Source organism: Chionomys nivalis, chromosome 18, assembly GCF_950005125.1.
Source record: "Chionomys nivalis chromosome 18, mChiNiv1.1, whole genome shotgun sequence".
Classification (NCBI taxonomy): domain Eukaryota; kingdom Metazoa; phylum Chordata; class Mammalia; order Rodentia; family Cricetidae; genus Chionomys; species Chionomys nivalis.
In genome coordinates this window covers 9,911,057-9,931,077 of record NC_080103.1, presented here as the reverse complement: position 1 = coordinate 9,931,077, position 20,021 = coordinate 9,911,057, and the positions used below count along the sequence as shown (strand labels likewise).

At 54.0% G+C, this 20,021-nt stretch overlaps 1 protein-coding gene, 1 long non-coding RNA gene and 1 other non-coding gene across 7 annotated transcripts; 2 read left to right on the top strand and 1 right to left on the bottom strand.

The window, feature by feature from the left end:
• Positions 1-1,707: 1,707 nt before the first annotated feature.
• On the top strand, positions 1,708-1,811 carry LOC130890293 (U6 spliceosomal RNA). Its single transcript, XR_009058730.1, has one exon. It is a non-coding gene; the product is annotated as a U6 spliceosomal RNA (small nuclear RNA).
• Positions 1,812-6,329: 4,518 nt separating this feature from the next.
• On the bottom strand, positions 6,330-8,558 carry LOC130889609 (uncharacterized). Its single transcript, XR_009058613.1, has 2 exons — positions 7,603-8,558; positions 6,330-7,525 (listed from the first exon to the last, which is right to left on the bottom strand). It is a non-coding gene; the product is annotated as an uncharacterized LOC130889609 (long non-coding RNA).
• On the top strand, positions 6,936-18,260 carry Adamtsl4 (ADAMTS like 4). 5 transcript variants are annotated; one of them, XM_057793459.1, is made up of 20 exons: positions 6,936-7,221; positions 7,348-7,487; positions 8,572-8,811; positions 9,037-9,176; positions 9,346-9,867; positions 10,172-10,515; positions 10,660-11,290; positions 11,507-11,609; positions 12,329-12,465; positions 12,796-13,000; positions 13,231-13,403; positions 13,545-13,653; positions 13,753-13,935; positions 14,100-14,229; positions 14,485-14,689; positions 14,925-15,101; positions 16,490-16,693; positions 16,788-16,967; positions 17,203-17,347; positions 17,484-18,260. In XM_057793459.1, the coding sequence occupies exons 5-20, from the start codon at positions 9,730-9,732 to the stop codon at positions 17,618-17,620; spliced, it is 3,201 nt and encodes a 1,066-aa protein (XP_057649442.1). In that variant the 5' UTR covers positions 6,936-7,221; positions 7,348-7,487; positions 8,572-8,811; positions 9,037-9,176; positions 9,346-9,729; the 3' UTR covers positions 17,621-18,260. The 5 variants fall into 5 exon arrangements, with proteins under 5 accessions (XP_057649442.1, XP_057649443.1, XP_057649444.1 ...); XM_057793460.1 differs by having other exon boundaries at positions 8,572-9,176; positions 9,346-9,443; positions 9,810-9,867; XM_057793461.1 differs by lacking the exons at positions 8,572-8,811; positions 9,037-9,176 and having other exon boundaries at positions 9,346-9,443; positions 9,810-9,867.
• The last annotated feature ends 1,761 nt before the right edge of the window (positions 18,261-20,021 follow it).

The following is a 20,021-nucleotide window of genomic DNA, read 5'->3' as shown; positions in this document are numbered from 1 at the left end:
CTGAGATAACCCCTGAGGGTGTGCTGTTTTTATCACTAAGATTTATTTTTATTTTATATATGAGTGTTTGCCTATATGTATGCAAGCTCACCGTATGTGTGCCTGGTGTCCATGCCCAAGGCCAGAAGAGGATGTGTGGGAACACTCCTACAACCGGAGTGGCCCACAGTTGTGACCACCATGTGGGACTGACCCTGGGTCCTCAGTAAGAGTAGCCAGTGCTCTTAACTGTTGGGCCATCTCTGAAACTCATTACTAAACCAGGGTGCTCTGGATTTTTTAAAAATTATCTTTCTTAACCAGGCAGTGGTGATGCACGCCTTTAATCCCAGCACTCAGGAGGCAGAGGCAGGCAAATCTCTGAGTTCAATACCAACCTGGTCTATAGAATGAGTTCCAGGACAGTCAGGGCTATGCACAAAGAAATAAAGAAATCCTGTCTCAAAAAAACCAAAAAAAAAGTTTTTTCCTTATTCTTGAAATTTTCATACATATATACAATAAAATAGGATCATATTCTCCTCCCATCTCCTCCCTCCAAGTCCTTCCATGCGCCTGCAACATGCTCCCCTCCCACCCAACTAAGTTCTTCTTCACATTTATTTTCCTTTTCTTTCTTTTTGTTTTGTTTTTCGAGACAGAATTTCTCTGTAACAGTCCCAGCTGTCCTGAAACTCTCCCTGTAAACCAGGCTGGCCTCGAACTCACAGAGATTCACTTGCCTCTGCCTCTGGAGTGCTGGGATTAAAGGCGTGCGCCACCACTGCCCAGCTAATTTATTTTCTTTTTAATTACGTGTCTAATGTGTGTCTGTGTGCACATGTGGGGCTGTGCATGTGTGAGTACATGTGCCCACAGAATCCCAAAGGGGGTGCTGGATTCCTTAAGGTTACAGGAGATTGTGAGTTGCCTGATGTGGGTGTTGGTGATTAAACCCACGCCCTCTACAAGAACAGAACGTACTTTTGGGGGGAGATAGAGGGTTGAGACAGGATTTCTCTGTGTAGCCCTGACTGTCGTGGAACTCACTCTGTACAGGCTGGTCTCAAACTCAGAGATCTGCCTGTCTCTACCTCCCAAGTGCTGGGACTAAAGGCGTGCGCCACCACACCTGCCTTTTTTTGTTTATTTATATATAACCCTGCATATTATACCTCTATAAGCGATGGGATCTGGAAAGCACACACACACCATACCAGAAATTTGGATGGCTTGTTCTTGTGTAGGTAGCCACACTGTACTTCCTGACTGCTAGCCACAACACACCAGGAGACAGCATTTCACTGTGCTGCTCATCCTCCTGCTACAGACTTCCTGAGCCCTGGGTGGAGAGACGGCTGGCTGCATAAAGACGACCCACGAAGAGCCGCACACTCACTCAGTCCCCTATTCTCAGCACGTTGAACAACTGCCCTCTGCAGAAACAAGGTTCTCCGACAAAGGCTGAGATCAACCCAAGTGTGTGTCAACACACAACTCCAAAGGGCAGTTTGTCAGCGCGGCCACTTAGCACAACAGGGGCAGGCCCCACGCCCGGACCTGTGGCCACCAGGAGGCTGTTGTTTACCTATGACTGCACCTGCAGGCAGGGCTGTCCGGTGTGCTGGACTGTAGCATGCAGGGCGTGCAGCACTGGGCCCACTGATGCTTCTGTCCTAGAAGCCTGCATGACACCTTCTGAAATCTAGTCAGCAAAGAGAGGACTTTGCGCTGGCTTCGGCAGCACATATACTAAAATTGGAACAATGCAGAGATTAGCATGGCCCCTGCGCATGAATGACACACAAACTCGTGAAGCGTTCCATATTTTTGAAGAATCTATCTAGCTATAATATATCTTAGGTATATAATATATCTATAATATTATGTATCGTGAAGCATTCCATATTTTTTTGTTTTTGTTTTTGTTTTTTTGTTTTTTGAGACAGGGTTTCTCTGTAGCTTTAGAGCCTGTCCTGGAACTAGCTCTTGTAGACCAAGCTGGCCTCGAACTCCCAGAGATCCGCCTGCCTCTGCCTCCCGAGTGCTGGGATTAAAGGCGTGCGCCACCACCGCCCGGCTCATTCCATATTTTTTAAAAGATCTATCTATCTATCTATCTATCTATCTATCTATCTATCTATCTATCTATCTATCTATTATGTATACAACATTCCTTCCATGCCTGCCTGCAGGCCAGAAGAGGGCACCAGATCTCATTACAGATGGTTGTGAGACACCATGTGGTTGCTAGGAATTGAACTCAGGAAGAGCAGTCAGTGCTCTTAACCTCTGAGTCATCTCTCCAGTCCAGCATTTCATATTTTTGAAGAATATATCTATATCTATCTATCTATCTATCTATCTATCTATCTATCTATCTATCTATCTATCTCTGATATATATATATATATATATATATATATATATAGAGAGAGAGAGAGAGAGAGAGAGAGAGAGAAGACGTTCTGTTTTGAGCACAAAGTCTGATCAGTGAGCTTTTGCTGTCTATTTGGCCTTATGGTATGAGACAGCCTCGGCTAGGCTGGCTATATTATGTATTTGGATCCTCCTGACTCTGGTTGCCGAGTGCTGGAATTACAAGCGCTCAGGACCACGCCCTGCTCAGTCAGCACTCTTTGTCTTCTATGTGCCCCTTCCCAAGAGGTGCTTTGAGTGAACATCTGCTTCTTGCACAATTTTCTTAGCTCACTCTTTAAAGGCAGGGCCTCACTGTAACCCAGACTGGCCTGGGACTCACTCTGTAGCCTAGCCTGGCCTTGGAGCAATCCTCTCGTCTCAACCTCCCAAATATTGGGATAGCAGGCATGAACACTAGGCCCAGGCCTTTTCTGTTTCCTTTTTGGTTTTTCGAGACAGGGTTTCTTTGTGTAACAGCCCTGGCTGTCCTGGAACTCACTTTGTAAACCTGGCTGACCTTGAACTCACAGAGACCCACATGTCTCTGCCTCCTGGGATTAAAGACACCAGGGCCTGGTTTAGTCCCAGCCCTTATATAATTTTCCATACACACACACACACACACACACACACACACACACACACACAGAGAGAGAGAAAGAAAAGAAAAGAAAAACTTTTTTTATGCTCTAGAGGGGACCCACAGAATAGCTGAGGCGTCAGAAAGTGCCCCAGGCCACCGACCCAGGGAGGTGACAGCTGTGAGCTCTTTGGTGCACAGCCATCTCTTAATGGGAAGGACTATTTGTGTCCTTCAGCTCCCCGCAGTTACAAATGTCAACAGCATCAACTGTGTCAACAGCGGGCCTTCCCTCCAGCCCAGCCGCTCCCCCCAGGCTGGAAAGCCTGCCTGCCCGGCAGTTGGTGTCCTCAGAGGTGAGGGGCTTTGGGCAGCCAGGGTCAGCTCTGAAAACCATCTAGCCTAAAAACCTTCTCCCAGCCCCAAAAGGCAAACTGCCTTTGATCCATCCCCCCCCCCCCCCCCCCCCCGCCTGCCTGCCCGTGCAGTCCCCAGCATGGGCAAAGGGGCTTTCCCTCTCCGAGAAACCAGCTCTATAAATACACCTCTGGGTTAGGACTGTGTGTCCACAGCTGTCCTTAGAGAAGCCACACCTCCAGACAGGGGTGTTGGCTCAGGGCCTTCACAGACCCAGGATCTGAGCCCCATTAAGGAGAGGCCCCCAGGGTGGCCTCTGTCGTGTTTAGTGACACCTTTGTGTGCGAGGGTTTGTCCTTGTTGTTTTTGGTGGGGTTCTTTATGCTGGTTTTATTTTTTTTGGTTTTTCTTTTTTGTTTTGGGGTATTGTTTTGTTTCGGTTTTGGTTTTTTGAGACAGGGTTTCTCTGTGTCGCCTTGACTATACTGGAACTCACTGTAGACCAGACTGGCCTTAAACTCACAGAGATCCACCCGCCTCTGTCTTTGCTTTCCAACTTTTGGGGTTAAAGGCATGCACCACCACCACCCAGCACACTTTGTGATTTTAAAGTCTGTTTTGGGTATTTTTAGTGACCTGTCAAAAATTCTACATTAGAATGTTTTATAACTCAACCAAAAGAATTAGGGCAGAGGGCATGGCTGGAGAGACATAGGGGGTGAGGGAGCTTGCTGCTCATGCAGAGGTCCTGAGTTTGGTTCCCAGATCAGGCAACTCACAACTACCTGTAATTCTGATTCAAAGAGATCGGATACCGTCTTCTGGCTTTTGTGCGTGCGCGCTCGTATACACACACACAGAAAAAAAAAAACAAAAAACCTTTAAAATTAGCTCGAGGTGATTCTTTAAAAATATACTAATTTCAACTTATTTAACATCAGCTGAAGAGATGGTTCAGTGGTTAAGAGTGCTTACTGCTCTTGCAGAGGACCCAGGTTTGTTTCCCAGCAACCACTTGGAACACCAATTCCAAAGGACCCACTGGCCTCTTCTGTCTTCTGCAGGTACCGAGTATACACAGAGAGAGCTGGGCGGTGGTGGGCATGCCTTTAAACCCAACACTCGGGAGGCAGAGGCAGGCGGATCTCTGTGAGTTCGAGGCCAGCCTGGTCCACAAGAGCTAGTTCCAGGACAGGCTCCAAAGCTACACAAAGAAATCCTGTCTCAAAAAGCAAACAAAAAAAAAAAAAAAATTGAGCAAAATACTCATACACATAAAATAAATATATTTGGGGGTCTCTCTATGTAGCTTTGGTTGTCCTGGAACTCACAGAGATCCACCTGCTTTTACATCTAAAGTGCTGGAATTAAAGGTGTGTGCCACCATGCCAGCTAACAAAAACAAGTCTTTAAAAAATAAAGTAAAGCAAAGGTGTGTGCCCAACAGGCAGCTATTTTTAAGTTATGTTTGTATGCTGGGGGAGGGAATTTGCACAAGTGCCTGCAGAAGGAGTGATCAGATCCCATGGACTGGATTACAGAGCCCTAGACTTGAGTGCTAGAAACAAAACTTCGGTTTTCTCCAAGAGCAATGTGTTGTTAACCATGAGCCACGTCTCCAGCTCCCTGACCGATTAAAATAGAATTATTCCTTCCTTACCTCTTCCCTGCTTTCCTCCCCGCTCCTGCTCCCTTCCCCTTTTTTTTTTTTTTTTTTTTTTTTTTTTTTTTTTTTTTTTGGTTTTTCGAGACAGGGTTTCTCTGTGGCTTTGGAGACTGTCCTGGAACTAGCTCTTGTAGACCAGGCTGGTCTCGAACTCACAGAGATTCACCTGCCTCTGCCTCCCAAGTGCTGGGATTAAAGGCCCCTTCCCCCTTTTTTAAAGCCAAGCTTTCTTCCATCTTCTTTTAATATCTTTTGTGTGTAAGTGTTTTGCCTGTACATATGTAGATGTATCATATGCAGAGCTGGAGCCCAGGGAGGTCAGAAGAGGTCACTGTAGCTCCTGGAACTGGAGAACAGTTGGAAGTCACCATGAGGGTGCTGGGAATGGAACCACAGTCCTTGCAAGAACTCCTGGGCCTCCACCTCTGGGGTGGCCCTGAGTTCACAATCCTCCTGCAGGCCTCAGCCTCTTTAATGCTAGGATCACATGTATTACCACCAACCTCATATTTCCTGTAACCCTACAAGCCACGGATACAGAACACAAAAAACAAAGGGTTTAAGCCGTGCTTGTCCTGAAAGAATGTAGGGATTTCATGAGAAAACAAAATATGCATGTTAAATTCAAATAAGGCTAAAAATTCTGGCTTATCCCAATACTGTAATCCCAGACTCAGGTGGCTGAAGCCAGAGGAATTCATGGTGAGTTTCCATCAGCCTGCCCCGTATTCGCAGGGCCCTGTCTCAATAACAAACAATAGTATTCTGCTTTCTCCAGGACTGGCATGGAAGCGGGCTATCGGCATGTCAGGCTCAGCCCAGGACTGTTTTATGTGCACAGCCATCATTTTCGAGACGGCTCCTGCTCCCACAGAGCCCCATGTTAAGTCTGAAGAGGTCAATGCTCACGGGCAGGGCCTATTCTAACTTGACTCAGCATGTTGAGGATGGAGACTAACTCCTGTGCCCTCAGCAAAAGCTATCCAAGAAATATTAGGCAGGACATCAAGGGCCTTTGTGGTTCTGTGGGCTCACAAGACAATGTTGCTAGTACTTCTATAGTGTTTTGACATTTTGGTTGTGAGCCTGGCCTTTAATGGCTAAACCATCTGTTTGACCTTATTTGGGTGTTGTTTATTGTTGTTGAGATTGGGATGGTCTCACTCTGTAGCCCAGTCTGCCCTAGAACTTGTTGGCTTTCCCACGCTGGTCTTGAACTTGCAGTGGTCCTCCTGCCTCAGCCACCCAAGTGCTGAGATTAGAAATATACACAACCATGCACTATGTGTTTTTGTTTTTCAAAAAATTTACAAGGTTGGACAGGTGTGGTGGTGCACGACTTTAATCTAGATACAAGGCAGGTGGATCTGTGTGAACTGGGGGCCAGCCTGGTCTACACAGCGAGGTCCAGGCCGGCCAGGACTTCATAATAGGACCCTGCCTCGAAAATAAACAGCCACATAAATATTTATAAAAAGACAAACAATAAAAATAGAACAAAAAGCACAAAAAGTAAAAGCCTTTTTCATTCCTTCTTCATTCCTTCTGAGTCATTCTTCCACATGGAGATGGACAGACATTTCCTGCCTAATCTACACATCAGTCTCCCATTCTACAGACGACACTGCAGCATTGAAGTTGAAGTGCTCACGAAAGACCACAGAGCTGGCAAGTGCTCAAGCTGAAATTCAAATCCAAATTTGTCTGACTCATAATTCAACGTGCATTCCTTCTGCTAAGCTCCGGGGTGTAAAATTTTATGGATGAAGAAACCGAGGCTCACAGACGTCCTCGGCCATCAGAGCCACACGGTTCACTGCCCAGCATGGGAAAAGTGGAGGGGATGGCATGGGCTGCGTGGAGGAGAAGGCCTCGGCTTGGGTGGATCTGAGCTTGCGCAGGGCCACTGGGTCCGGTTTGTGAATCCCCCTGCGGTCCGCGATTTGCCCGTGTTCTTCTGGTACAAGGTCCACCAGAGGCCGCTCTGCCAGGATCGGTGGGGTCCCAAGCCCCGGGGTGGGCGCTGGAGCGGTGCCCGCTGCGTGGCTGCACGGCTCGTAGCCGTCGGGGGCGCCCGGGGTGGGGGATCGCGGCCGGCGCGTGGCGGGCGGGGCGCGGGCGGCGCGGGGCGGAGCCTGCCGCGGGCGGCGCTGTCCCCAGGCTCCCAGCCGCGGTGGCCGCCGTGGAAGGGCAGCTGGAGAGAGCGGGCGCAGAGAAGGTAGAGTCTCCCCGACCCCCGCCCGGGCTCTCCTGGTCACAGAACAGCGGACCCTGAGGCGAATTCCTGGGGAGGGGGTCTGGTCCCATCATCCGGGCGAGGACTTGAGCCAAGATTCCTATTAAGTCACACAGTGAAATTGGAAAACATACGGGACCTCCCTGCAAGCCGGCGCCGCCCGCTTCCTCCCCGAGGGGCTTCGAGAGGATGCGACCCGACGCCTGCACTCCGGGAACGCAGGGCTAGGGTGTCCGGGAGGGATGCGGGTGAGTGCCCTTCACACAGCTCAGCCTGTTAGGAGAGGCTGAGGAAAAAGAAAGACACCTGTTGGGATGGAATTCTGACGGGACAGCAACTCTCCTCTGCCAGCCCAGTACTTACTAGCGCTTCTTTTCCCCAGCAGTGGCTCACTTGCCCGAGGTGAGCCCGAGGGTGAAGGGGTTAGCCCCGTGCAGGTCACTTTCCTTGACGTCAAAGGCCCAATGTGGGGCGTGACCAGGAGCAGCCCAAGTTGGTCCTGACCAGGGTCCACCTTGACTTCAGGGTGCCCACGTCCAACTTCTGCCTCCCTCACCCTGGGCGTGAAAAGGGACAACAAGCATACGTTTGTGCAGGGAGGGGGGAGTCTGCTTCTGCTCCCCTATGCAGGGGAGGGTGGGGTGGACTTTTCCAGAGAGGGAGCCAGGCCTGGCCCTGGCCCCAGGAGTTCTCGTCACCCCCCACCCCTCACTTCTCCAGAGAGCTGCCAAAGCCAGCTCAGGACAGGATTATGTGTACTGGGTAGACCACGGAGAGGCAGCAGGGACAGACAGACCTGGGGGAGCAGAGAGAAGCAGAGGGAGGTGGAGAGGGGACCAGCATCAGAGAAGAGACAGGTTGTGTCCATCACCCCTTCTCCTTCCTTCCAGCCCCCAGGGCGGGCAGGTAGAGGGTTGGTGGGTGGGTTGAACATCAGTGGCTGGCCCAGCAAGGGGAAGGAGAGGGCTCAGCCACTTTGTTCCCTTCTGCAAATTCCCAAGTCCTGGGGTCCTGGGGAGGCGGGGGAAGCAGGACCTAACTTTGCTTTCCCCTGCCCTGAGCTGGCCTGCTTTGGTCCACAATCCTTGGATTCCCCTGGTGTTGCCATTCAGATCCAACAGAAACAGTGTTTTTCCTGGAAAGCAGAACTGAGATGGGATGAGGGGCATGGGTGAGAAGGAAGGAGCTGGAGGGCAGGGGGTAGGGAGAGACAGGCCTGGAGGACAGGGCACCCAGTGTTCAAGGCTAGACTTCACGCTGGACTTCCTTGATACCAGGAGAAGCTGCTGACTGGGAAGTCTGAGCAGCTATGACTGCATCTTCCCCTTCTAGGTGCCCAGCCATTTTGGCTGCGAATTGGAAGAAAAAATAAAAAGAAGAAAACTAGCTGTCCATGAACTAAGTCGCCCTGAGCCAGTGCCTCGTGGGTGCTGGCACCCACAGGGAGCTTAAGTCACCACCATTCGCCCACTTAGCTTATCCCTTGGACAAGAAAGGGCCTGTGGTAGCCCAGACTCCCTGGCCGTCTATAAGGAGCTTTAGCTAAGAGGGGAAGAAAGAGGCCGGAGGCAGGTAGGAAAGGAATGCTCTTGTGATTTCTTTTGGTCTGGGTTGGTTTTAGGGAAGGAGGTTTTTTGTTTGTTTGTTTTGAGATGGGGGGGGTCTCACATCACCCAGACTGGCCTTGAACTCCTGATCCTCCCATTCCCCAACCCAAAGGGTGGGATTAAGGCTTTTGCCCCCACACCTGGTGCCAAGGGCCCTCTGGCTGACCGCTCATAGAGGCGCCTGGCATAGCCTGCCTCCTCTAGGTCCTAGAGCTCTGGAGAAAGAATGTCCTGGTCCAGCTGCCTACGCACTGTCCCTCCTCGAGGCTTCTGCAGGAGCTAAGCCATCTTGGGCCATAGGGAGGGACCCGACTGAACTGGAAGGCTGAGGTCAGCCCCCCACCCTGGCCTCAGCAGATGACAGCGTTCCTTGTTACTCCCACCCTTAGGTAGAAAAGGGGTGGACCAATCTTCCCCCTGCCCCGCTGGTGCTGTGCTGAGACAGCCCTTCAGTATCCCGGCTATCTAAAGGGTAACCAGTGTGCTGCTTCCTCCTCAGAACACCCTCCGTGCCCAGATGCCAGAGTAGCTACCCTGTCCCCTGCTCCCCAGCCCAGGGGCAGTCAAGGGAAGAGCAATGGAGACCTGCTTGGGCAGGTAAGAGCAAGGGCTGTCAGTGCAGAGACTGCTCTGTCTCTAATAGTCAGGGAAGGGGCTGGGCAGTTGCCTCAGACGCCTTAAACTCGGGAGGCAGAGGCAGGTGGAGCTGTGTGAGTTCAAGACCAGCCTGGTCCACAGAGCTAGTTCGGGGACAACCAGGGCAACACAGAAAAACCCTGTCTTGAAAGACCAAAAAAGAAGAGAAAAAAAGAAGGTAGAGATTGTTAGAAGGGGCCTGGTCCGTAACAAGGGACTTCTACTTCCTGAAAAGTTGGCAACCAGGATGTGGGGAGCCTGGGTGGGGGTGGGTAATGTCGTAACACTCCTGGCTCCCTCTGATGGCCCCCACCCCTTGACGTGCAGGCTCTGGCTATGTGTGATGCTGCTTCTGCCTCTTCTTCAGCTCTGCCAGGATCAGGAGGTGAGCCCTGGCCAAGGGAGCCGCTGCTACTCAGCCCAGGGTCCCCCTACTCTGCCCAGGGTCCCCCTACTCTGCCCTGGCCTCCCCTTTAGGGAGGCTTCACTTTCTCCCTGGGAGACTTCAGCCCCTTGTCCAGGCTTGGCCCAGCCAGGGTCCCTGCCAACTCCCTCCCTTTTGGTTAGAGAACACAAAGGCTGGATGGAGTCCGGCCCTCCCAACACATGTGACCTTGGACAACTAACAACCCTTGACCCTTGACACTAACTCTGATCATGTTGTTGTGTGTCCTCCTACCCCCGTGCAGCTGTTTGGACCTTCTCTTCAGACACCATCAGAGGAGGACCAGGTTCCTGAGGGCCTCTGGGGACATTGGGGCCGGTGGGCCTCCTGCTCCCAGCCCTGTGGGGTGGGGGTGCAGCGCAGAAGCCGAACATGTGAACTGCACCCTGGCCTATCCCTTCCTCCCCGACCCCCAAGACATCCAGAAGCCCTCCGGCCCCGGGGTCGGGATCAGGGCTCCAGATCCCAGACTCCCCGGGATCCCCAGTCCCTGTACAGACCACCACCTCGGGGAAGGGGTGGCCCTCTTCAAGGCCCTGCTTCTCAACTGGGGAGAGAGAAGACCCAAGAGACTCAAGGGGCCCAGAGGTGAGGCCCTGAGGGCCCAGCAGCTCAGGGAGACGTGGAGGAACAGAAAGGGGCAAGGGGGCTTCGCCTCTGCAGGCTGATCTTTCAGGATGTGAACTGGGGAGACGGGCTAGGAGATGATTCGAGTCTGCACCATCCTCTCAGGTCCCGGGTTCGAGACCCTATCAAGCCAGGGATGTTTGGTTATGGGAGAGTGCCCTTTGCCTTGCCGCTGCACCGGAGCCGCAGGCACCCCCGCAGACCCAGACTGGAGCAACCGAAGAACTCTACAGGGGAAGGGTCCCTTCCATCCCAGCCTCTAAGCACAGAAGCGGCCCCTGCAGACCGCAGCCCTCAAACGCAGCTTCCCGAACTGCATGCCCATCCCGGCTCCCCACAAGCTGAAACTCCAAAGTCTGGAAGTACTCAGATAGAGGTGCCCCCCAGAAGCGGTTCTGCTCCCTCTGACACGGGGATCCCTTCACCCACGTCCTTCGTTGGAGACAGTAGGTCTTTCCAGGGATCCCCTGGGCCACGGATGCCATCTTCCCAGGGTTGGAACAGTCCCCAGGGAGCAGAGCCACGCCCTCATCCTTTCCCTTCTGTCCCCCGGAGTCGGAGTCGAGGCCAACAGAGCAGAGGGCCCTGGAGACCTCGAGGGAGTCCTCCCAGGTCCCCAGAAGGCTGGCTGCCTCTAACAAGAGACTTCAGCCCCCTCTGGAGCCTTTTTACTCCCGGTAGCCCTGTTCCAAAATGCCCTGGGGAGAGCGAGCAGCTGAGAGCCTGCAGTCAAGAGGTGAGATCTTCTCTGGGTCCCCTACCCCAGGCTCTCATGTCCCCTGACCCGAGTCCTCAGCTTGTGGGCTTAGACCTCAGGGTGGTGGTTCTAACTTCAGGGCAGGAACCTTGGTGTTCTGGGGAGCTGACCCACCCGTATCCAGTCCCTAGTCTAGCCCTAGCCTGTACCCCAGGTTTCCACCCCGGTTCTGATGCTGTGCATCTGCCTCCTCAGCTTTGCCCCCCTGAGCAGCCAGACCCCAGAGCCCTGCAGTGTGCCGCCTTTGACTCCCAGGAATTCATGGGCCAGCTGTACCAGTGGGAGCCCTTCACTGAAGGTGCAGTTTTTAGTCCCCTGGCAGGGCTGACTCGGGTTTGGGTGGCCCCTCTCTGCCTCCTGCGTCTTAATTCTCAGGTCTCAGCAGAGACTCAGCCCTGACCTCAGAAGGACGGAGTGTTCAGAAAGTGATGGGTGGATGGCCGGGACATGGTGGGCTGGGATGCCTCTTGGCTGTGACCCGGGAGGGTGTGAATGTGACCTGGTCACTGGTGCCAGCAGAGACGTCTTCGTGCTGTCATAGCGGGCGCTCCCAGGCTACTGTCCATTGGTCAGCTTGTCACCAAGACAAACCCATGGGCTAGGAACTCACAGTCAGGAAAGGTAGGATGGCTCAGTGGGTAAAGACGCTTCAGCCTGATGGTGGGAGTGTGGTCTCCAGACCCATCACGGAAGGAGGGGACCCACTCCTGCAAGCCATTCTCTGACTCCCACATGAGCACCCCATTCCAGACACACTCCAAACAGCAACAACAAAACCCCCTTTTTGATGGCCAGGCGCAGAACTTCCCCTGTTTTAGGAGAATGAGGTAGGAGAATCAGTAAAATTCATAAGCTTGACACCATATAGCACAACAAAAACAAAAAACAAACAACAAAACCCTAAGCATAGGAAACTGCACCCTCCCTTCCTCCACAGCAACTTCAGGAGGACTACTGGGACTCTGGGGGTGCTCCCTCTGTCAGGGACCCCGCTAACTATCATGTCTTACCCCTCAGTTCAGGGTTCCCAGCGCTGTGAACTGAACTGTCGCCCCCGTGGCTTCCGCTTCTATGTCCGTCACACCGAAAAGGTTCAGGATGGGACCCTGTGTCAGCCTGGATCCTTAGATATTTGTGTCGCGGGTCGCTGCCTGGTGAGGGAGGGCAGGGTGCTGGTGAGGGAGGGCAGGGTGTTGGTTTTCATACTAGCATGCATGCACACGCACGTGCACACACACACACTCCTTTAATTTATTATTACAACAGTGGAAACACCAGACTGGGGTGGCCAAAAGAAGGTTCTTGCGGTCCAGCAAGGGGTGTGCTGTAGGCAGGATCCCACTGGACTTGGCTAGGCTTCTCTGCAGTTGGTTGGGGATGGATGAGCAGGTCAGGGGGTGAGCTGGGGGCCCTGTGTGAAGTAGGGCCGGGTGTGAGGTGTGCCTGGCTTTTGTGTGGCCCCTGCCTCACCTCACTTTTCCCAGAGCCCCGGCTGTGATGGGATCCTTGGCTCTGGCAGGCGTCCAGATGGTTGCGGAGTCTGCGGAGGTGATGGCTCTACCTGTCGGCTTGTTTCGGGAAACCTCACTGACCGAGGGGGCCCCTTGGGCTATCAGAAGATCCTGTGGATCCCTGTGGGAGCCACCCATCTTCAGATTTCCCAGTTCCGACCCAGTTCCAATTACCTCGGTGAGAAACTCAGTACTAAGTCCCAGTCCACCCTGTTTCTTTGATCTGCCTCCCCTCTTCAGCACAGCAAAAGGCCAAACAGGAAGAGGTTGGTGGCCTTCCCCCAAGCCTGGCGGAGTGGGTGAGGGAGGTGAATGGCTGAGGTCCAGAGGTCCTAGGGTTCTGGGCAGGTGGCATGCACCAAGGCTCAGGAAGGTATACCACTATCACTCAGTTCAGGGTTCTTTCAGCACTTCGAGGGCCTGGGGGCCGCTCCATTATCAACGGAAACTGGGCTGTGGATCCTCCAGGGTCCTACTCGGCCGTCGGGACTGTCTTCCAGTACAACCGTCCTCCTCGGGAGGAAGGCAAGGGGGAGAGTCTGTCAGCCGAAGGCCCCACCACCCAGCCCGTGGATGTCTATGTAAGCCTGAGGCGGGAGGTGGGGCACTAGACTGCTGGAGAGGGAGGCCCCTTAGGGCAGAGCCGTGGGGGGATCCCTTAGGGAGAAATTTGGTGTATTCCCCTCTTGTCACCCCAAACACTTGCTATTTTCTCTCCTCAGATGATCTTTCAAGAGGACAACCCAGGTGTTTCTTATCAGTATGTCATTGCCTCCCCTCCTGCCCTGGAGAGCCCCTCCGCCAAGCCTCCAGCCCTTCAACTTCAGCCTGGTAAAACTAGAATCCTCAGACCCACAAAAGGGGTGCGGCTGTGACGGGGTGCCCGGGTTGCAGAGAAGCATCTGATTGGGCTCCTGGACTCCCCTGCAGAGATGTTGAGGGGAGAGCCCCTACTTGCTCCAGCTCCCCGCCCAGTTCGGGCACCAGGCACCCTCCAGCGTCAGGTGCGGATTCCCCAAGTGCCTGCCCTGACTCATGCCAGGACATCCCTGGGGTCCACCGGATACTGGAAGCAAGTGGGACATTCCGAATGTTCAGCATCCTGTGGCAAAGGTGAGCCTGTCTTGCTGGCGCGTCAGCCCAAATTCCTATTCTGTGAATCTATATAGAGTCCATCTCCTGGACCCGTGGGTCTGTACTGGACCCTGTATCTGGAACCTCACTGGAACTGGGCTCTGAGTTCCTGCCTTCCCTGGCTGCCCTCTTATTCCCTTCAGGTGTTTGGCGCCCCATTTTCCTCTGCATTTCCCGTGAGTCAGGAGAGGAGTTGGAAGAACAGAGCTGTGCCACGGGTGCCAGACCCCCAGCTTCCCCTGAACCCTGCCATGGACCCCCGTGTCCCCCATAGTGAGTATGGTCCACAGGGAACGTTAGTCCACAACCTTCTTACCTGGACTCTAGCAATTTCCTAGCTCCTGGCTGCACAGAGACGTTAGGTTAGAAAGGTTGGCATCCCCTAGTCTGTGGAAACTCTGGTGGCTTCCTTCCCTGCTAGGAATGCAGCCCCCAACTGTGAAATGTGCTCTTCTCCTCTGAGGGTCCCAGCCGGGCATTCCCACACATCTCCGCCCGTCTTTCTCTCTGCCCCACCCACGTTCACAGCTGGGAGGCTGGGGAGTGGACGTCCTGCAGCCGGTCCTGCGGCCCTGGCACCCAGCACCGCCAGCTGCTCTGCAGACAAGAATTTGGAGGCGGTGGCTCCTCTGTGCCTCCAGAGCGTTGTGGGCATCTCCCCCGGCCCAACATCACCCAGCCTTGTCAGCTGCACCTCTGCGGCCACTGGGAGATTAGCTCCCCCTGGAGCCAGGTGAGCGGGTGAAGGTGCCGAGGGCCCTGGAGAAGACAGGGCAGTGGTTTTCCCACTGTTTTCTCTGTCATCAGAAACTACAAACAAGACCTACATGGAACCCCAGCATTAGGGAGATGCCTGGGATGGGCAGCCTGAGCCCTGTGCTCGGCTCCCGCGGTCTGTAAAGCCCTGGTTCTGTAGGACGGCCGGAGGATGATGGGTGATGCCGGGTCTCTGCTTTCTCATCCTTCAGTGCTCAGTGCGTTGTGGCCGTGGTCAGAGGAGCCGGCAAGTCCGGTGCGTGGGAAGCAACGGTGACGAAGTGAGCAAGCAGGAGTGTGCTTCCGGGCCTCCCCCACCGCCCAGCAGGGAGGCCTGCGACATGGGACCCTGTACCACAGCCTGGTTTCACAGCGACTGGAGTTCCAAGGTGGGTCCCACAAGCCATGCTTCTCTGGTGACCATGTCCCAAGCCACCCTGTCACAACCTGTCCAAATCAGCTTGATAAACTTTTATTTCTCTTGGCCCAGGACCTCAGAGCTAAGTGGGGAGCTTGCATTCCCATCTCATTTTAGGGCCTGGAGGCCGATGTGAGAGGCCAGCCAGGACCACTGTAGTGAGTTCCAGGCTACATGACCTAGAGCAGAACCTGTCTTAAAAACAACAGCAGGGGGCTGGAGAGATGGCTCAGCGGTTAAGAGCATTGCCTGCCCTTCTAAAGGTCCTGAGTTCAATTCCCAGCATCCACATGGTGGCTCACAACCATCTGTAATGGGGTCTGGTGCCCTCTTCTGGCCTGCAGGCATACACACAGACAGAATATTGCATACATAATAAATAAATAAATATAAAAAAAAAACAGCAGGCTGGGTGAGGCAGTGCACACCTTTAATCCTGTTAAGGCAGGTGGACCTCTGTGAGTCTGTGTCCAGTCTGGTCTACATACTGAGTTTTAGGCCAGCTAGGGCTACAAAATGAGACCCTGTCTCAAAAACATCACCACCACCACCACCACCACCAACAACAAAACAACCAAATAAACAAAAATGAAAGAAAAAAGAAAAACTGGGCTGGAGAGAGAGCTCGGTACTTAAGCCCCCTCCCTGCTCTGCTGGAGGACCTGGGATCAGTTTTCAGGACCCACAGCAAGTGGCTCACAACCGAGGCTAACTCCAGCGCCAATAGATCTGGCGCCCTCTTCTGGCCTCTGTGGGCATATGGGCATACACAGACATAAAATAACAAAATTGGTGAGGTGGCTGGGTAGGTGAAGAGCACTCACTGGGCAAGCCTGACAACTGAGTGAGGTCCCTGGGCCCTACAGTGGAGGGAGAGAGCCAGCCCCTGTGAACTCACTTACCACACACCGGCTGGGTGGTGGGGCAGGCCGGGGAGGCAGAGGCAGGTCGATCTCTGTGAGTTCAAGGACAGCCAGGACTACTTAAGAGACCCTGATTATTAAGATAATAATAAATAATAATTACATAATATAGTTATAAAGTTTTATTTAAAAATGAGGTGGGATGTAGCTATATTGGTAGTGTGCTTGTCTTAGCTTGTACGAGGCCCCACTTTTGGTCCCTAGTGTAAGGGCACACACCTGTAATCCCAGCATCCAGGAGGTAGAGGCAAGAGGATAAGAAATTCAAGCTTATCTCAGCTTCACACCGGGTTCGAGGCCAGTCTGGAAACCTAGCTGTCTGCCTCCTCTTACAGGCTGGTACCCCAGGGCACTCCTGAACTCCCCAGATGTGGACCCTCCCCACCTGTCCAGTCCAGCAGCCCCCCTTCACACAGGCCACTCTCCCTCTCAACAGTGCTCAGCCGAGTGCGGGACAGGAATCCAGAGGCGCTCTGTGGTCTGCCTTAGGAGTGGGGAAACCCTCCAGGGGGACCAGGAAGCAGGAGCAGGAAGCACTGAGCAGGGCTGCCCTCTCAGAAGCCGCCCTCCTGACATGCGTGCCTGCAGCTTAGGGCCCTGTGAGAGGACGTGGCGCTGGTACACAGGGCCCTGGAGTGAGGTCAGCTGAGGGCCGGGAGATGGGGGGCAGGAAGGCCAGTCCTGATGGGTCCCACATCCGGAACTGGAGTGATCTCTCTTCCCCGCTTACACAGTGTTCCTCGGAGTGTGGATCTGGCACGCAGCACAGAGACATCATCTGCGTGTCTAAACTGGGAGCCGAGTTCAATGTGACTTCTCCCAGCGACTGTTCCCACCTACCCAGGCCCCCTGCGCTGCAGCCCTGTCAGGGGCAGGCCTGTGAGGACCGATGGTTTTCGACTCTCTGGAGTCCGGTGAGTGCCTGGCTCCCTCCATGTGGGCCTCTAGCAAAGAGGGCTTTTCTTGCTGCACTCAGCCCAGGACAACTCAGGTGAGCGCTCATGCTGCCCCACTTCCTTGAGACTCGGGAGACTGGCGGACCTTGGGCCCCTGGATAATGTTCCTCCGCTATCTTTCGGAGAGGGAGGGGGTAGTCTGAGGAGCAGCCCTGGGAACTTTAATGTTGACTGACGGCTATGGTCTCCCCAGTGCTCTCGCTCCTGCGAGGGAGGCACGCAGACACGAGAAGTCCAGTGCCTGAGTGCCAACCACACTCTGAGCGCCCGATGCCCTCTTCAACTGCGACCTTCCCGAAAGCGGGCCTGTAACAGCCAGCCCTGCCACCAGCGCCCGGGTAAAGAGCTTCCCTGCCCACCCCCAGCACAGGGAAATTAGCTGGAATGTGGGCAGATGAGAAGGCTGGTGGGAGCGGGTAACACACTTCAGAGAGATGATGTCAGTCCTGTCTTGTGCCATTGACCTATCTTCAGATGACCAATGCAAGGACAACTCTCCACACTGCCCCCTGGTGGTGCAGGCCCGGCTCTGCGTCTACCCCTACTACACAGCTACCTGCTGCCGCTCGTGCGCCCACGTCCTGGAGCGGTCCCAGCTGGAGCCTGCTTGAAATGGGTCCAAGAGATCCTTCTCTTCACGGTTTTCTTACGCTAGCACTGGGCACCCTCTGGCTTCTCACCTGGTCTCAGTGTCACCAGAGATGTCTGCCCTCCGCTGTGAGAGGATAAGGGGACTGTTCACCTGTTGTTGGGTTTGCTCTATAGCATGACGCCCTGAGATGTGAACCTGGCCTACCTGGCTGTCTGCCCCTGCGTATGTGCCACTTCCCCAAAAGCAGACTGGGGAAGAGTGGGAAGTGGGCGACGCTTGTTTCCTGGATGCTTTCTGGGCTGAGGAGGAGCAGGGTGACCTCCCCACACTAGTCTGAGCTACTTAAAGTGTGCCCCCCACAAGTTCCAGTGTGTGTCTCAATCCTGATTCCCAGATCAGGTCTCACACCTAAGCTACCCTGCTGCCCTCCCCCACACTTATCTAGCCTCTGTATCCCTACCTCCCCATCAGCTAGGGGACCCTTGCTACCCTTCCTTGTCCAGGAAGGACCAGGCCTCTCCAGAGCAGGGACCAGTTGTGAAGAGGATGAAAAAGAGCTGTCAGTAGAAGACACCCTAGCCCCGCCCCCACTCCACACCGAAAGTGATGCCCATCCCAGAACTAATTTATTTTTTATTAAAGTTGATTGTGACAATGACGCCCTTCGTTATCCTGAGGACCCCGCTGTCTGAGCAGTGGTCCAGAATATGGTGTGGGCAGGGGACCCGCACTTAGGATGGGAGGAAGGGTAGGCCCCAAGGGCTATGGAGTACGGATCAGAGCAGCCTGGCTCAGAGTCCTGGGATCCTGCTCTGCCCCACAATTGCAGATGGCCCATTGGCCACTAGGGGCCACTGCCTCCCCCGGTTTAGGAGCCGTGGGCTTTTGAGTAGGCTCTTCCTGTAATCTCTGGAAATCCAGTAGGACTTTCCCGGGCCAAGCAGGCTGTGTGAGTGTATGTGTGTGGGGTCACTTTTCAGGCCCTCTCGCCCTGGCCCTCGCTTGTCTTCCTATGGGTGCATCTTACCCCCTTCCCTTGCTCAGCAGAAACAGAAGAACCCAGCCTGGTTCTGTGGAAGTGCAGATGAGGGAGGCGTGGCCAAGGTAGTACCGGACGTCCTGCCAGAGACACATTCCTTAGAGACGTCTCACCAGGCCTCCTCCCTCTGCCCCCTTCCCTGTTCTTTTCAAAGTAAATAACTTGCTAAAGGTGCCATGAAGGGAACAGCTTTTTCCACATTGCAAACCGGTCCCTGATCCCTGTGGTTCTGAGGTCTGAGTTCTGGCTCCTGGAGGTAGCGCCCTCCCCATCCCTGCCTCTCCAACAAGCTGGGTTTGGCCACTAGCAAAGGCCTGCAGGCCCAGTTTCACCCGGTGACGACTGTGTTCTGATCGGGTCCCTTCTACCGCAGCAAAGCCCTTAGGTTCCCTACCTTGGGACTCAGGCTGTCCTTGGCTGTGTGTGGCAGAGCAGAAAGAAGTCAGCACAGCAGGAGCAGAGTGGGTGGGAAGGACAAGGAGCCACCGGGAGATCACAGCTGAGGCAGAAGGATCACAAGGCCAGCCTGGGCTATACGGTGTGACTATCTCAAAAACACCAGGAAGAAAAACTGACTTTGGTCCAAAGCAGGGCACAAGGAGACTACAAGAATGCCCCGCCTCAGCCAGGCGATGGTGGGGCACACCTTTAATCCCAGTACTTGGGAGGTCAAGGCAGAGTCAGGTGGGTCTCTGTGAGTTCAAGGCTAGTCTGTAGACAAAGAGCTAGTTCCAGCACAGCTAGGGGCTACACAAGGAGACCCTGTCTTGAAACATTAAAATAATAATAATAATGAAACGAATGCCCTGCCTCTGAAGAGATGTCAGATGTGTCTCTCTGGTGAGCCTGAAAGGGAAGTCAGAGTCACAGAGCCCAGGGAAATGGGGTCCAGGAACCAGCCGATAGACCCCGGCAGTAAAGGCAGAGTCCTAGGGCAAGGGAGGGGTGGCTTCGGTCCCAGGCCCTCCCATCAGTTCCTGGAAGCGGGACTGGGGTGGAGGCCACAGCTCAGCTGACTTCCCTCCCTTTTCAGGCCTCTTAGGGCTGTTGCTGGGCAGGTTCAGAGTTTGGTCTGGGCTTGAGAGCCAATCACAGGTGGAGAACACAGCCACAGCCTTCCAGGGTTCCCCCAACATTATGAACACCTCCTCTTTTTCTGACAGCCCCTGAGCTTTCAGGCCTGCAACTCTGGGGAGAGGAGGTCCTACCTTCTTCTTCCTCACTGTGAGCCTAAGGACTGTCCTCCGGTCACCGAGAGCAGTATGGGGTCAGAGCTGACATTTCTGGGAAACCTGACTTACAGCAACCTTTCCCCTGGCGCCCTAGAAGGAGCCCTGTGGCCAGCCACTGCTTTGCTGACCTCTGGAACGCTTGGAGGGTC

Coding starts and splice junctions, on each gene's coding strand:
- Adamtsl4 (XM_057793458.1), top strand. CDS start 9,730: ATGTGGGGAGCCTGGGTGGGGGTGGGTAATGTCGTAACACTCCTGGCT. Junction 11,610..12,328: donor GTGGGAGCCCTTCACTGAAG/GTGCAGTTTTTA, acceptor CTTACCCCTCAG/TTCAGGGTTCCCAGCGCTGT. Junction 17,348..17,483: donor GCCCTGCCACCAGCGCCCGG/GTAAAGAGCTTC, acceptor ACCTATCTTCAG/ATGACCAATGCAAGGACAAC.